Source organism: Anolis sagrei, chromosome 2 (assembly GCF_037176765.1).
Source record: "Anolis sagrei isolate rAnoSag1 chromosome 2, rAnoSag1.mat, whole genome shotgun sequence".
Lineage (NCBI taxonomy): Eukaryota > Metazoa > Chordata > Lepidosauria > Squamata > Dactyloidae > Anolis > Anolis sagrei.
Window position 1 is genome coordinate 14232700 of NC_090022.1, and position 17000 is coordinate 14249699.

A 17000-nucleotide genomic window follows, 5' to 3' on the forward strand; every position below is an offset into this window, starting at 1 on the left:
CCCAGCATCATTGTCTTTTCCAAGCTTTCTTGTCTCATGATGTGGCCAAAGGACTTCATCTTTGCCTCTAATATTCTTCCCTCCAGCGAGCAGTCGAGCTTTATTTCCTGAAGTATGGACTGGTTGGATCTTCTTGTGGTCCAAGGCACTCTCAGAATTTTCCTCCAACACCACAGTTCAAAACCGTCTATTTTCCTTTGCTCAGCCTTCCTTATGGTCCAACTCTCGCATCCGTAGATGACTACGGGGAATACCATTGCTCTAACTATGCGGAGCTTCGTTGCCAGTGTGATGTCTCTGCTCTTCACTATTTTATCGAGAATGGTTGTTGTTCTCCTCCCAAGAAGTAAACATCTTCTGATTTCCTGGCTGCAGTCTGCGTCTACAGTCATCTTTGCGCCTAGAAATACAAAGTCTGTCACTGCCTCCACGTTTTCTCCCTCTATTTACCAGTTATCAATCAGTCCGGTTGCCAGAATCTTGGTTTTTCTTTTAATGTTTAACTGCAACCCAGCTTTTGCACTTTTTTCTTTCACCTTGGTTAGAAGGCTCCTCAGCTCCTCCTTGCTTTCGGCCATCAAAGTGGTATCATCTGCATATTTAAGGTTGTTAATGTTTCTTTCTTAAATTTAACCCCAATCCCTCTGCAATGCAAGAAATGCAGCTTAATGGTGTAACATTAGAAAATGTTGACCATTTCTGTTCCCTTGGCAGCCACCTCTCCATAAAAGTCAACTGAAATTCAACACCGCCTGAGCTCTGCGAGTGCAGCATTTTTCCAAATGAAACACAGAGTGTTTGAGGATCGGGACATCTGTAGGGATACCAAGGTGCTTGTTTATAAAGCTATTGTCCTCCCAACCCTACTATAATTCTGCAAAATGTGGACCGTTTACAGATGTCACTCTCAACTCCTGGAACGATTACAGCAGCGTTTCCTCTGAAAAATCCTGCAAATCTCTAGTGGGAAGGTGCCCAGAAATGGGTGACTAAATATTTTTATTTATTTTATCATAGTTCAATACATTTGTTGTACATCATTGTTTTACAGCAGATACATACAATCTGCCATACTTTAACTTTTGGTATCTACTGAGGCAGAGGCTGGGTGACCATCTGTTGTGATTGTGTCTTTTTGCATCTGCGTACAGTTCACCTACAATCAAAGAGCATTCTGAACCCCACCAACGATAGAATTGGGTCAAACTTTCCACGCAGAATGCCCATAACCCACAGAAAATACTGTGTTTTCTGATGGTCTTTGGTGATTCCTCTGACACCTGCTCATGACCCCCTCCCCAGGTCCCGACCCCTAGGTTGAGAAACACTGCTGTACATGATCCCAAACTGCATTCATTCGACATAGCAGATGCACATTATGTGCAGTATTGATAAGTATTAAATCATTCACATACCTGTCTTTGGCTTTCATATGTGCATCTGTACACAAGGTGGCTTACAACATGTAACACAGTCCAAAAGTTAAAATATAGATACAAGAGTCAAAACATAGTTAAAATATAGATACAAGGGTCAAAAACATAGTATTTATTTATCATGTCAGGGGCAGCCAGACAATTGTATTACATTTCTAACAGAACAAAACAAACAAACAAACAAACAGACAAAACATAAAATTTGCAAGCTTGGTAGTTGATTAAATGTCCTTTGACCAGTATCTGGCCACTTGGAGTGCCTCTGGTGTTGCTGCAAGAAGGTCCTCCCTTGTGCATGTGGCAGGGCTCAGGTTGCATTGTAGCAGGTGGTCAGTGGTTTGCTCTTCTCCACACTCGCATGTCGTGGATTCCACTTTGTAGCCCCATTTCTTAAGATTGGCTCTGCACCTCGTGGTGCCAGAGCACAGTCTGTTCAGCGCCTTCCATGTCGCCCAGTCTTCTGTGTGTCCAGGAGGGAGTCTCTCATTTGGTATCAGCCATTGGTTGAGGTTGGTTGAGGTTCACATGGTGAAAGCATATATTCAATTAAATCAAATCCAATAAGTAATAGTAATGATCTCACACTTGGTCTACACTGCCCTATATTCCAGGATCCAATCCCAAGATTATCTGCTTTGAACTGAATTATATGAGCCCAGGTCCCCTTGTCTGTCTCCTGAGGAACCTGTACAACGACCAAGTAGCAATAGTAAGGACAGACCATGGAACAACAGACTGGTTCAAGATTGGGAAAGGCGTACGGCAGGGCTGTCTACTCTCACTCTCCCTACTCAACTTGTATGCAGAACACATCAAGTGACGTGCGGGGCCTGACGAATCCAAGGCTGGAGTTAAAATGGCTGGAAGAAACATTAACAACCTTAGATATGCAGATGACACCACTTTGATGGCTGAAAGCGAGGAGGACCTGAGGAGCCTTCTAACCAAGGTGGAAGAAGAAAGAGCAAAAGATGGGTTGCAGTTAAACATCAAAAAACAAAGATTATTGCAACCAGATTGATTGAGAACTGGCAAATAGAGGGAGAAAATGTGGAGACTGTGACAGACTTTGTATTTCTAGGCGCAAAGATGACTGCAGATGCAGACTGAGCCAGAAAATCAGAAGATGTTTCCTTCTTGGGAGGAGAGCAACAACCAATCTTGATAAAATAGTGAGGAGCACGGACATCACACTGACAACGAAGATCTGCATAGTTAAAGCCATGGTATTCCCTGTAGTAACCTACGGATGTGAGAGTTGGACCATAAGGAAGGCTGAGCAAAGGAAGAGAGGCACTTTTGATCTGTGGTGCTGGAGGAACCACAGAAGATCACACCAGTCCATACTTCAAGAAATAAAGGCCGACTGTTCATTGGAGGGAAGGATAGTAGAGGCACAGATGAAGTACTTTGGCCACATCATGAGAAGACAGGAATGCTTGGAGATGAGAATGATGCTAGGGGAAAAGGAAGGGAAAAGGAAGAGGGGCTGACTCAGGGCAACATGGATGGATGGTATCCTTGAAGTGACCGGCTTGACACTGAAGGAGCTGGGTGTGGTGATGGCTGACAGGGAGCTCGGGCGTGGGCTGGTCCAGGAGGTTACGAAGAGTCGGAAGTGAGTGAACGAATAAACAACGGTGACAGTATGATAGCCGGGTCCAGAAGCTCCCAGCATTAGGGAGATGCTGCAAAGGCGGCTGTGAATAAGGGAAGAGAGGGGGCGGAGTGAGAGCGGGGAGAACGAAGGAAGGATAGAAAGGAGGGGACGCTTAGGGTAAGGGTTAGGGCAAGGTTTAGCGTTTGGGTTAGGGTTATGGTAAGGGTTAGGGGTTATAGTTAGGGTACGGTTTAGGGTTAGGGTAAGGGTTAGAATTTGTGTTTGAGTTAGCATAAGGGTAAGGGTTAGGGTTAGGATTAGGGTAATGGTTTGGGTAAGAGGTTAGGCTTAGGTTTACAGTATGGTTCAGGGTTAGGGTAAGGGTTAGGGTTTGAGTTAGGGTTAGGGTTAGGGCTTGGGTTTGAGTTAGTGTAAGGGTTAGAGTTAGGGTAAGGGGTTAGGCTTAGGCTTACGGTATGGTTCAGGGTTAGGGTACTTGTTCTGTCGCCACTGGGCTCAAAATGAATTGCTGTTAAATGAGGACATGCAACTTTAGCCCAACGGGAAGCCAGGGGGCCCGAAGAGAATCTTTAGAGATCCCCCCACCCCTATAAACAGTCTTTAGAGGGCTTGAGCTTAAATACAACAACATCTTTATTGATGAACAATCAAACAGAAACTTCTTTTGTCTTCAAAGGTTAGACAAATGCTTCCAGACTTCAAGCAACTGGTGGCTTCTAACTGTTTCTTTGCTTTACTTTAAAGGAAAATCCCTTTCCAAACTTCTCCCAGGCTAACTGTGAACCTAAACCTAACTGGTGTGGATCCACTACTGGGCTGAATTGCGTCTCAAAACCGAGTGGACCTACCAGTAGGCCTGTAGTCACTTAGCTGGAGTTCTTGATGTTTAAAGCTGTTATTCCCTCCGAAATTCCTCAGGGCTGTAAGGCTGTTTACCTGGAACCTTTGGGAATCTTTAGATGCTCTTAAGACTGTTCTCCCCCGGGAAGTCTTAAGGATTGAAGCCTTTGTACAGGAGAAAGTCTGTACACATCCTGTACATTAGCTATTCTTGCAGAGACTAATTAAAAATGGCTCCCTTCCCTTCTCTAAACCCAAAAAGGGGGCAGGACTAGAGAACCTAATGATGATGAACAGGTGGCCTGCCCTATGACTGCAAACTTTAACAGGAAGCCACCCTGCTGCAGAATCCCAAGCCTAGGATTGCAAGCAAACATTTAATACAAAGAAAATAAAGTGGGAGTTTCTGGTACAGCTGTACCAGCACAGTACGGGTTAGGGTAAGCGTTAGGGTTTGAGTTAGCGTAAGGGTTAGGGTAAGGTTAGGGATTGGGTTAGGGTAACGGTTAGGGTAAGGGTTAGGGTTTGGGATTGGGTTAGGGTAGGGGTTAGGGTAAGGGGTTAGGCTTAGGCTTACAGAATGGTTCAGGGTTAGGGTAAGGGTTCACCATTAAAGAACTCTTACATTTCTTATATATTATCTGCCTCTGGCCTGGCTTACATTAGCTATGTCTCTCTTGCTCAAACAGCGCTCCCTAAGCAGCGATGCAGCATCTCCATAATGCTTGGAGCCTCCGAACCCAGCTATCATATTATTACCTTAACAACAACAACAACAACAATAACAACAACAACAACAACATGAGTCTACACTGCCTGGGATCAAATCCTGGGATGGAGGGCAGTGTAGATCCAGCCTCAGACTCCAAAAGATAAAATAAAATATTGTAGCAAAAATATAATAAAATATTGTAGCAAAAATTAAAATAAAATATTGTAGCAAAAATTAAAACAAAATATTGTAGCAATAAAATAAAATATTGTAGCCAAAAATAAAACAAAATATTGTAGCAAAAATATAATAAAATATTGTAGCCAAAAATAAAATAAAATATTGTAGCAAAAAATACAATAAAATATTGTAGCAATAAAATAAAATAAAATGGAAAGAAGATGGGGGGGGGGAGCCAAATTAGGAGCATGGCTGGGCTGCAGGCTGGGAAGGGTTAACTTCCCTGAAGGTGGGAGGAATGGGAGAAGGAGGCGGAGAAGTCCAGAGAGAAGGAAGGAAGGAAGGAAAGAAGAGGGGAGGAAAAAAGGAAGGTCCTCTCTTTCCTTTGAGGCTTGGAGGAAATTTCGCTTGGCAGGAAAAGGGCTGAGCCACGAGGTGAGCCACAAAAGGGGTTGAAGAAAGGGGAAGAGGCAATGGGGAGGGGATTTAGGACAAAGGAAGGAAGGAAGGGGGCCCTCTTGGGATCTCCCCCCAAGTAAAGGACAGAGGCTTGCCCTTGGAAAGAGAGTTTCTGTGGGCTCCTATTTGCACAATTTCCCAGGCAAAGGGACTCTGGGCGTTGCAAGAAAACCCTCCTGGGAATTGCATTCCTCCCCAAAAGTTGTGCCTCCCTTTTAGCTGGGGGATTTTGGGAGTTGTTTAGGGTCCATCCAGATAAATGTGGTCCAGCAAGCAAAATATCATTCATGTGTGTGTATATATTCCTGCAAGTATATATATATATACACACACACACTATATATATATATATATATATATATATATATATATATATATAGTGTGTGTATATATATACACACACACACACACACACACACAAAATAATATACAGAAATAATAACATTGTAATGTATTAACACTATATTATATATAACATTAATGATCTTGTAATATATATATACTACAGCTTATCATAGGTAATGGTAAAGTCCAGTCGTGTCCAACTCTGGGGTGTATGGTCATCTCCATTTCTAAGCCGAAGAGCCGGCGTTGTCCGTAGACACCTCCAAGGTCATGTGGCCAGCATGACTGCATGGAGCGCCGTTATCATATAGTGCACTATATTGTATAATATGTACTACTATAATATATAGGTAGTGTGTGATATAATTTGCTGTACAACAATATATTACAACATAATAATATAATAACTGTATATTACATATTACATGTAGTATTACTAATAAAACTGCAGTAAGGTGATATAGTACAATATAATATATTGTATATACATATTAGTAAATTCTATATATTGTAGAATGAATGCAGTTTGGCACTGCTTTACTTGCCATGGCTCAAGGCTGTGGGGTCCTGGGATTTGAAGTCTGGTGAGGCCGGAAAGGCTAAAGGCCTTGCCAAACTGCAGCTCCCAGGATCCCCATAGCCTTGACTCAAGCTGCATTCATTCTACAGTGTAGAATAGGTGCAGCATTGGCAGAAGGAGAAGTTCCACCTCTGTATTGAATTCCAAGAGTCCCAATTCTGAAAACATGAAGATTAAAATACATATAAAGAGGAGAGATGTTGTAGACTCCACTTTGTAGCTCCATTTCTCAAGGTTGGCCCTGCATCTCGTGGTGCTAGAGCGCAGTCCTGTTCAGTGCCTTCCAAGTCGTCCAGGCTTCTGTGTGCCCAGGAGGGAGTCTCTCATCTGGTCTCAGCCACTGATTGAAGTTCCGGGTTTTAGCCTGCCACTTTTGGACTCTTGCTTGCTGAGGTGTTCCTGCAAGTATCTCTGTAGCTCATAGGAACCTATTTCTTGATTTAAGGCATTGACTTGCTGGCTGATATCCAAACAGAGGATGGGCCATAGATGTCAATGCCTTGGTCCTTGCATTATTAGCTATTACTTCCCAACGGATGTCAGGTGGTGCAATACTGGCTAAACTGTGTAATTTCTCTAGTGATGTGGGGCGTAGACATCCTGTGATAATGTAGCATGTCTCATTAAGAGCCACATCCATTGTTTTAACATGGTGAAATGTGTTCCACACTCAGAAGCAGAGTAGCAAAGTGCAAGGGCAGATGTCTTCACTGTGTCTGGTTGTGATCCCCAGGTTGTGCCATTCACTTGCAACATGCAACCGCAGTTAGATAGGAAATAACACTTTCAAACCAGTAACAGAATGTATTTTTTTCAATTTTTGTTACATAGTGTAATATAATAATTATAATTTTATTATGAAACATTATTATTTGATACACAACAAGATTGGTACACAGCAAACAAGATCACAATGCTGGCTTTTGTATTTGATCGCTCATCAGACATTTCCCAAGTGTCTAGAACTGTGTGATGTGTTGGCGAATAATGCATGCAGATCCGAGTAGGGTTGCCTTTTGTAGCTGACAGATAGTAATTTTGTCAGCTCCAATTGTTTTTAAGTGCAGGACAAGGTCTTTAGGCACTGCACCCAGTGTGCTGATCACCACCACCACTATTATTATTATTATTCTGACACAAAAACACAGTATGAGACAGCAAATTTCAGTATATGCTGGATTTCATATCAGAAAATCACAAGTCAAACACTTCCCAAGTGTTTAAGACTGTGTGATTTATTATTATTATTATTACTACTACTACTACTACTACTAGCTGTCCCCTACTATGCGTTGCTGTGGCCCAGTCTGTGTATATGTTTCTTGTGTGTGTATATATTTGTGTATATGTGTATATATGTGGTTATGCGCATGCGTCATAATGATTTTTTTTTTTGCTTTTTCAGTGTTTTTATGAGTGATGGTCACTCATTGCCCTCATAGGTGTATTGTGTCCAAATTTGGTGTCAATTCATCGAGTTGTTTTTGAGTTATCTTAATCCCACAAACTAACATTGCATTTTTATTTATATAGATAACTAGCCGTCCCCTGCCACGCATTGCTGTGGCCCATTCTGTGTATATGTGTTTTGTGTGTGTGTATATGTGTGTGTGTGTGTATTTGTGTATATATGTGTGTTTGTGTATATATGTGGTTTTGCACATGCGTTGTAATGTATTTTTTAATTTTTTGTGGCTTTTTAAGCCTCTTCTGCTGTGTTTTTCCGTGTTTTTGTGAGTGATGGTCACTCGTTGGCCTGACAGGTGTATTGTGTCCAAATTTGGTGTCACTTTGTCCAGTGGTTTTGGAGTGATGTTAATCCCACAAATGAACATTACATTTTTATTTATATAGATTATTGTTATTTGATACATAATATTACTACACAGCAAACAAGATCACTATGCTTGCTTTTGTATTTGATTACTCGTCGAGCACTTCCCTATTATTATTATTATTATTATTAGTGGTATCAAATGGCATTGATATACCAAATCGGTGGTATCCGGGAGGGCCTTTGCGCAATTGAGACTTGTGTGCCAGCTGCGACCGTACCTCGCAAAGGCTGATCTGGCCGGGGTGGTCCATGCCTTGGTCACCTCTAGACTGGACTACTGTAATGCGCTCTACGTAGGGCTGCCCTTGAAAACGGCTCGGAAATTCCAACTAGTCCAACGGGCGGCGGCCAGGATGTTAACTGGGACCCCTTACAGAGAGAGGTCAACCCTCCTGTTTAAGGAGCTCCACTGGCTGCCATTTATTTTCCGAGCCCAATTCAAGGTGCAGGTGCTTACCTACAAAGCCCTAAATGGTTTGGAACCTGCCTATCTGCGTGACCGTATCTCCGTTTATAAACCCACTCGCTCTCTTCGTTCATCCGGAGAGGCCCTGCTCACGATCCCACCTGCATCGCAGGCGCGTTTAGTGGGGATGAGGGACAGGGCCTTCTCTGTGGTGGCCCCTGACTTTGGAACACCCTCTCCAAAGACATCAGACAGGCCCCCACGTTGGCAGTCTTTAGGAAGAATTTGAAGACCTGGCTGTTCCGATGTGCCTTTCCAGAATAGGAAACTCCAGTAAGCACTTTATTAGAGTCCCAGAAGCACTTTATCAGAATTTTAAGATTCTCTGCACATTGCACTTCCTTGAAATCCGATAGACCACCTGTCACACCCAGCACTTTTAATCTGTACCCGTTACTTTGGCCCGGCCCTGTTTTAAGGTGTCATGGTGTATTGTTTTGTTGTTTTACTGTTACTGCTTCAATGTTTTTGATTTGCTTTGAATTGTATTTGTTATGCTATTAATGTATTGTCGAAGGCTTTCATGGCTGGAATCACTCAGTTCTTGTGGGTTTTTTCGGGCTATATGGCCATGTTCTAGAGGCATTTCTCCTGACGTTTCGCCTGCATCTATGGCAAGCATCCTCAGAGGACCTCACCTCTGAGGATGCTTGCCATAGATGCAGTCGAAACGTCAGGAGAAATGCCTCTAGAACATGGCCATATAGCCCGAAAAAAACCACAAGAACAGAATGTTATGTTATTGTTTTGTTTGAGGCCTTGGCCTTTGTAAGCCACATCGAGTCCTTCGGGAAATGCTAGAGGGTTACAAATAAAGATAATAATAATAATAATAATAATAATAATAATAATAATAGATGCACCCTCTCTCTCTTTCTTTTTCCTTTACAGAGGAGCACATTCTTTCTCTCCTGGATGTAGACCTGATCTGGTGGCAGGGCCTTTCTCGATTTCCAAAGGAAACCACCAACTCCAATTTGTCCCACGAAAGGGGCCATTGCCCCACTTCTTCCACGTTTCTACCAAAACAAAGAAACCTATTTTGCCAGGAAACTCAGGAACCTAGAGGACCATCGCTTTCTGCCTGCTTTTGTTTGCAAAGAAGCCCATGTTGGAACAATGAAGGAGCCAGAACCTTCAACCCCAGAAGCAGAAGTTTGCAATATCCTCGAGGTGGAAAATGTGGCCAAACTATCCAAGGAAGGGATATTGCAAAGTGGCAAATGGGAACCTTTCAGAACCGGGGAACGACACTGGAAAAGCCGTGAGCTTTTGGGGACCCAGCAACCAATTCTCCCAGCGATAGGAGAGATGCCCCCCTGGGATGACACCAAGGCTTTCCTGGCCTCCTTCGAGCAAGTGGCCCAAAGCTGCCAATGGCCAAAGGAAGTGTGGGCAGGCCGGCTTTTGCCCGCATTGAGCGGGGAAGCAAAGCAGGCCTTTCAGAGCCTGAATGGCAGCGACAGGCAGGATTACGGGAAAGTGAAGGCGGCGATCTTGAGAGCGGAGGCCCAAAGAGTGGAAGCACAGCGCCAACACTTCCGGCACTTCCGCTGCCAGAGGGTTGAAGACCCTCAAACAATTTACAGCCAAGTCCAGGAGCTTTGCTGTCGGTGGCTGAAGCCGGAGAGGCGCAGCAAGGAGCAGATTGTGGAGCTGCTCATCCTGGAGCAATTCCTGGCCAGTCTTCCTCAAGATCTGCAAGGATGCATCCGAGATGGAGGACCGGAGACCTGCTCCCAGGCTGTGGCCTTAGTGGAGGACTTCTTGGTGAGCCTGAGAAAAGCGGGTTTTGTGTGTGATGTTAGTATATTGAATTTCTAGTATGTTGACAAGGGTTCCAGAGGAGCCAGGAAGCAGTCAGCCAAAACAGTTCGACTGTCCATCCCAACTCCTTAATCTGGTTCAGGGAATTCCAATAGACACAATGTCCCTTTCTTCACTACATTGACCTACACCAGTGCTTCCCAATCTTTGGGAGGCAGAGACAGCGACACGGCAGGTGAGATTTCTGCAGATCTCTTAAAGACCCAAAAACATGAACCGTACTGTTGCAAACACCCACTATTGTTCGTAGAATCATAGAATTGGAAAAGACCCCAAGGGCCATCCAGTCCACCCTCCTTCTGGTACGCAGGAACACACAGCCAAAGCCCTCCTGGCAGATGCCCATCTAGGCTCTGATTAAAACCCTCTAGAGCAGTGGTTCTCAACCTGTGGGTCCCCAGGTGTTTTGGACTTCAACTCCCAGAAATCCCAGCCAGTTTACCAGATGTTAGGAATAAACAGTCCTTTTAAACAATCTTCAAGCCTTCAGAGAGTTGGCAGCCATTTCCTTCCTGGCTGTTTCCAGTCAGTGCTCTCTTCACTCTCCTGGGTGAAAGTGGCAGTTAAAACCGTTTGTCTCAGCAGCAAGCCAGAGACAGTAGCCAATCAGAATTATAGCTCCTGGCATGCTCGGCCAATCAGCTGCCGACACATGCCTTTCCAGTCAACCCATTACATCATGGTGCCTTTTTACAAATCCCCACACAAAACACTTGGAGGGCCAAAGTTTGATCATGCCTGGTATAAACTGATATTCTGGCAGACCAGCGATAGTATTGCCCAATTCTGCTTTTTTGTTTCAGTGGTGGTTAAAGCCTCCCTCATATAAACTTCGTTGTTTGTTGTTCATTCGTTCAGTCGTTTCCGACTCTTCGTGACCTCATGGACCAACCCACGCCAGAGCTCCCTGTCGGCCGTCACCACCCCCAGCTCCTTCAAGGTCAATCCAGTCACTTCAAGGATGCCATCCATCCATCTTGCCCTTGGTCGGCCCCTCTTCCTTTTTCCTTCCATTTTCCCCAGCATCATTGTCTTCTCTAAGCTTTCCTTTCTTCTCATGATGTGGCCAAAGTACTTCATCTTGGCTTCTATGAACCTCACTAAAAAGGAAAATATTGCAGATAATAGATGGTATTTGCTTGCTCTGTCACATTTCCAGACATCAGAGGGAACATTTCCTCTGTTTCAGAGACCTTTGAAGGAGGAGGACACAGAGACGCTGGATTCAGACGAGCAACCATTGAGTGAGGCAGAGGAGGAGATCACAGAAGAAACCCCGAAAAACTGTGACATGGAAGAGGAGCTGCTTGGTAAGGATACCATCAGCCAGGTGTTGTAGTTTTACAAGGTCTTTAGCCTTCTCTTTCAAAGTGTGCTGGTGCGGCACCAAACTCCAACAGCTGTAGAATCTCCTTCTTTGGAGTCTGGATGAGTTGTGAGTTTTCCAGGCTGTATGGCCATGTTCCAGAAGCATTCTCTCCTGACGTTTTGCCCACATCTGTGGCAGGCATCCTCAGAGGCTGTGAGGTTGTGAAAACTCACAGCAACTCAGTGAATCTAGTCATGAAAGCTTTCGACAACACAGAAATGTAATTGTTTGAGGTTTGGACTAGGACTCTGGGCGCCCTGCTACACTGCCAAATAATCCAAATTATCAATTTATTCTTCTACTCTTTTTTCCTCCCTCTTCCCCTTCCTTCCTCCTCCTCCTCCTCCTCCTCCTCCTCTTCTTCTTCTTCTTCTTCTTCTTCTTCTTCTTCCTCCTCCTCCTCCTCCTCTTCCGCCTCCATTTTCTCTTCTTTTTCTTCTTCCTTGTCTCTTCTGCTTCTTTCTCTTCCTCCTGTTCTTTTTCTTCTCCCCTTCTTCTTCTTCTTCCTCCTCCTCCTCCTCCTCCTCCTCCTCCTCCTTCTCTTCCTCTTCTGCTTCTTCCTCTTCCTCCTGTTCTTCTTCTCTTTCTCCTCCTCCTCCTTCTCCTCTTCTTCCTCCTCTTCCTCTTCTGCTTCTTCCTCTTCCTCCTGTTCTTCTTCCTCTCCTCCTCTTCTTCCTCTTCCTTCTCTTCCTCTTCTGCTTCTTCCTCCTCCTCCTGTTCTTCTTCCTCTCCCCCTCTTCTTCCTCTTCCTTCTCTTCCTCTTCTGCTTCTTCCTCTTCCTCCTGTTCTTCCTCTCCTCCTCCTCTTCTTCCTCTTCCTTCTCTTCCTCTTCTGCTTCTTCCTCTGCCTCCTGTTCATCTTCTTCCTCTTAAAAAAGTTTTAAAAATAATATTTAAAAATAAAAAAATATTTTAGGCATAATATAAGTTAAGTTAGTTTGTCTTAATTGGATTTTAATTATGGTATTTTGATATTAATATCAAGTCAGTGCAAAGTTTATGGTATGGAGTATAGTATGAGTTAGGCCTGCATTTATCTGGCATTTACCAGCCTGTTGTAGTTCTGTTTTTGAAAGCACACAGCTGAAAGAGTTCCTTTTCTGACATCTCCTTTCCACCCTTTGCAGGCAGTGCAAACAAGCAGCCAGGTCTCCCAGGTTCAACACTTATCGAAGGACAGGGAGTGATGGAAACGGGGCCAAAAGAGGTATGTGCTATTCCTGCTGGGATCAGATCACTGGGTATAATAAGGCCAGGACTATACTGAGGCCAGGGTCACCAACAGAGCCTCCCATGAGCCTTCTTTATATAGTTTAGTTCCTTTTAAATAAGGATCCCTTTCACCATATACAGTTGCAATATTATCCTAGTCTCCAGGGCAGCAGAAAACAAGTTTGCTCCCTCCTCCCTATGACTTCCCCTCACATATTTATAGATGGCTATCATGTCTCCTCTCATCCTTCTCTTCTTCAAGCTAAACATGCCTAGGTCTTTAAGCCGCTCCTCATAGGGCTTGTTCTCCAGACCCTTGATCATTTTAGTCACCCTCCTCTGGACACATTCCAGCTTGTCAACATCCCTCTTCAATTGTGGTGCCCAGAATTGGACACAATGTGATTCCAAGTGTGGGCTAACCAAAACAGAATAGAGGGATAGCATGACTTCCCTGGATCTAGACACTATGCTCCTATTGATGTAGGCCAAAATCCCATTGGCTTTTTTTGCCGCCATATCACATTGTTGGCTCATGTTTAAGTTGTTGTCCATGAAGACTCCAAGATCTTTCAAAAGTTACTTTTGGAATACAACACTTGCAAACTTCTTTCTGGGAGAAGCCACTTTTATTTATTTATGTATTTATTTACATTATTTCTATCCCACCCATATCAGCCCAAAGGCAACTTTTCCCAAGCTTGGGACAGCGGAGATGCAAAAGAACCTGGTGGATGAGGAGATGTGGTTGTATTTCTCCCCCCTTTGTAGAGCTCTGGGATCCCCAACAAAGCAAGAGGTGTGACGTCGCATGCCGTGTTGCCGGCTGTGGCTCGGCCCAAGCCACTGATCACTTTCTGGCAAGTCCAGCAGGAGAACTGGGGGAATGTCATTGGTTTAGGTAAGTGTCCCTTTCATCCACGTAAAGGTCTCCAAGGGCTCGTCTACCTGAGCCACAAAATCTGGAGACAGTCTGGAGGCACAGGACTGTCAACAAAGGAGCCCAGCAATAGCCAGGATGGGTTGTTGTGAGTTTTCCAGGTTGCATGGCCATGTTTCAGAAGCATTCTCTCCTGACATTTCGCCTGCATCTATAGCAGGCATCCTTAGAGATTGTGAGGTCTGTTGGAAACTAGGAAAATTATCAAAGCATCTAATCCGCAATATCTGTTTTGAACTGGATTACTGGTTTATAAGTCAACACTGCCATATAATCCAGTTCAAAGCAGATAATCTGGATTTTATATGGCAGTGTAGAAGGGGCCTAGGATACCAGGGCTCAAATCCATGCTTGGCCACAGAAGCCTAGTGGATATGTCACACTCCTAGAGTTTGTGAGGTCTGTTGGAAACTAGATAAGTGAGGTTTATATATATAGAATGATCTTAAATTGCAAGGTGGGACGTACGGGCATATACGAGGGGTATTTTTTCAAGGAAGGTCCGTTTTGTTGTAGACACTAGTAGTTTGTGCGCATACCACAACGAGCACGTGTGTCGTGTACCGGCATGCCTTGGGAACAACTGTGCTCAGTTTCCGCTCTGTAGCTAACCTGTACAGTTCTGTTCTGTGCTTTAAAAACGTTTAAGACTTATCAACTCACGCGCGGCATGTGAGGTTCGCTCAGTGATACGATTTTTGTCAGCAAGGAACCTGCCTGCTGCAGAAATTCATCGACAGATTTGTGAAGTGTATGGTGATACTCTTATGAGCGAAAGCAAAGTGCGTAAGTGGGTACGACAATTCAAAGATGGCCGTGACAACGTCCATGATGAGGACCGCTCCGGTCGCCCTTCTTTGGTTACAGACGATTTGGTGGCTTCAGTTGAAGCGAGGATTCTTGAGAACAGGCGCTTCACAATAACAATAATAAAAATCTTTGAATTGTCGTACCCACTTACGCACTTTGCTTTCACTCATAACATTATCACCGTACACTTCACAAATCTGTTGATGAATTTCTGCAGCAGGCAGGTTCCTTACTGACAAAAACCGTATCACTGAGCAAACCTCACATGCGGAGGGTGAGTTGATAGTCTTAAACATTTTTAAAGCACAGAACAGAAATCGTACAAGTTAGCTACAGAGTGGAAACTGAGCACAGTTGTTCCCGAGGCATGCCGGTACACGATGCATGCACTCATTGTGGTATGCGCGCAAACTACTAGTGTCTATAACAGTGTTTCTCAACCTGGGGGTCGGGACCCCTGGGGGGGGGGTCGTGAGGGGTTGTCAGAGGGGTCACCAAAGACCATCAGAAAACACAGTATTTTTTGTTGGTCATGGGGGTTTTGTGTGTGAAGTTTGGCCCAATTTTATCATTGGTGGGGTTCAGAATGCACTTTGATTGGAGGTGAACTATAAATCCCAGGAATTACAACTCCCAAATGTCAAGTCTCTTTTCCCCAAACTCCACTAGTGTTCACATTATTGAGCATTCATGCCAATTTTGATCCAGATCCATCATTGCTTGAGTCCACAGTGTTCTTTGGATGTAGGTGTACTACAACTCCAAAACTCAAGGTTAATGTCCACCAAACCCTTCCAGTATTTTCTTTTGGTCTTGGGAGCTCTGTATGCCAAGTTTGGTTCAACTCTATCATTTGCAGAGTTCAGAATGCTCTTTGATTTTAGGTGAACTATAAATCCCAGCAACTACAACTCCCAAATGACAAAATAGCCCACCCACCCACCTACCCCCAATATTCAAATTTGGGCGTATCGGGTATTCATGTCAAATTTGGCCCTGGGAATGAAAATACATTCTGCTTATATTACGATTCATAACAGTAGCAAAAATTACAGTTATGATGTAGCAACAAAAATGTTATAGTTGGGGGTCACCACAACATGAGGAACTGTATTATGGGGTCGCGGCATAAGGAAGGTTGAGAACCACTGGTCTATAACAAAACGGACCTTACTTAAAAAATACCCCTCGTATATATATGTGTGTGTGTGTGTGTATATAGACACATACATACATACACACACACACACACACACACACACACACACACACACACAGACGTAGGGATGTATATATGTTGTGTGTCTATGGCATTGAATGTTTGCCATGTATATGTATATTGTAATCGGCCCTGAGTCCCCTGCGGGGTGAGAAGGGCAGAAAATAAATACTATAAATAAATAAAATATAGTTGGGAGAGACTGCAAGGGGGGAATCTACTCCAAACCCCTACCATGCAGGGACACACAGGTAAAGCACTCCCGAAAGATGCTCATGCAACCTCTGCTTTAATTTTCCTTCCTCTTTGCAGGCGATGGGAAGGAAACTCGGGACAAGACAGTGAATCCCCGGCTGGAAAGAAACAAACCAGGGGAGGCTCTGAGAGCAGCCCTGCTAGAAAACCTAGGGAATGTGACGGTGAAGAAGGAGGGCGAAGAAGAAAGATGTGAACTGGAGCAACAAAGCAAGCAGTCTTTGGAGATTAAGACTGAATGGATGGAGCTCTCCGAAATGCATACAGCCACCTCATCTCCAGACAAGGAGCAATTGCCCTTGTTCTCCAAATACGGTCGAAAGTATCGCTATGTGCCGGAATTCGATGGGATCCTTGCTGACGAAGCCCGCCACAGCCCTCCTGCGTCAGAGGGAATCGTCCAACGAAATGAAGCTCATCCAACCTTAAGAGGAGAGAGAAGGCCCAGCCTCACTGAATATGAGGGGAGTGACAGCGTGCAAACACAGTTTTGGACTCAAGCTGAAGAGATGGGTACTAGATCCGATGGGTTTGGGGTGAACTTCGGTTTCTCGGAACCGCTCCAGCACGACCCAGGAATCCAGAGCAAAGTGAAGCCGTTCCAGTGTTGGCAGTGCGGGAAGCACTTCAAAAACAGGGACTCTGCGAACCGGCACGGGATTGTTCACACCGAAGACAAGCCGTTTGGGTGTCCGCACTGCGACAAATTCTTCCGCTTCAAAAGAGATTTCAACCGGCATCAAGTCACCCATACGCGGGTGAAGCCTTACAGGTGCCCCGAATGTGGCAAATGGTATTCCCGAAAGGATTCCTTGGCTATCCATCGGAGGTCTCACCAAAGTTAGACAAACGCCTTTCGATCGGGAAGGTAAATTCCATCGGAATCAGAGCAA

General features: G+C 44.4%; 1 protein-coding gene across 1 annotated transcript in view; it reads left to right on the forward strand.

The window, feature by feature from the left end:
* Positions 1 to 5080: 5080 nt before the first annotated feature.
* LOC132765736 (uncharacterized) overlaps positions 5081 to 17000 on the forward strand; it is a 32599-nt gene continuing 20679 nt past the window's right edge. The window contains exons 1-6 of the mRNA XM_067464240.1: positions 5081 to 5224; positions 9368 to 10246; positions 11463 to 11613; positions 12799 to 12878; positions 13655 to 13784; positions 16165 to 16947. Of these exons, the coding sequence (XP_067320341.1) occupies positions 9596 to 10246; positions 11463 to 11613; positions 12799 to 12878; positions 13655 to 13784; positions 16165 to 16947 (1795 nt within the window). The 5' untranslated portion in view covers positions 5081 to 5224; positions 9368 to 9595. The remainder of the gene's footprint in view (positions 5225 to 9367; positions 10247 to 11462; positions 11614 to 12798; positions 12879 to 13654; positions 13785 to 16164; positions 16948 to 17000) is intronic.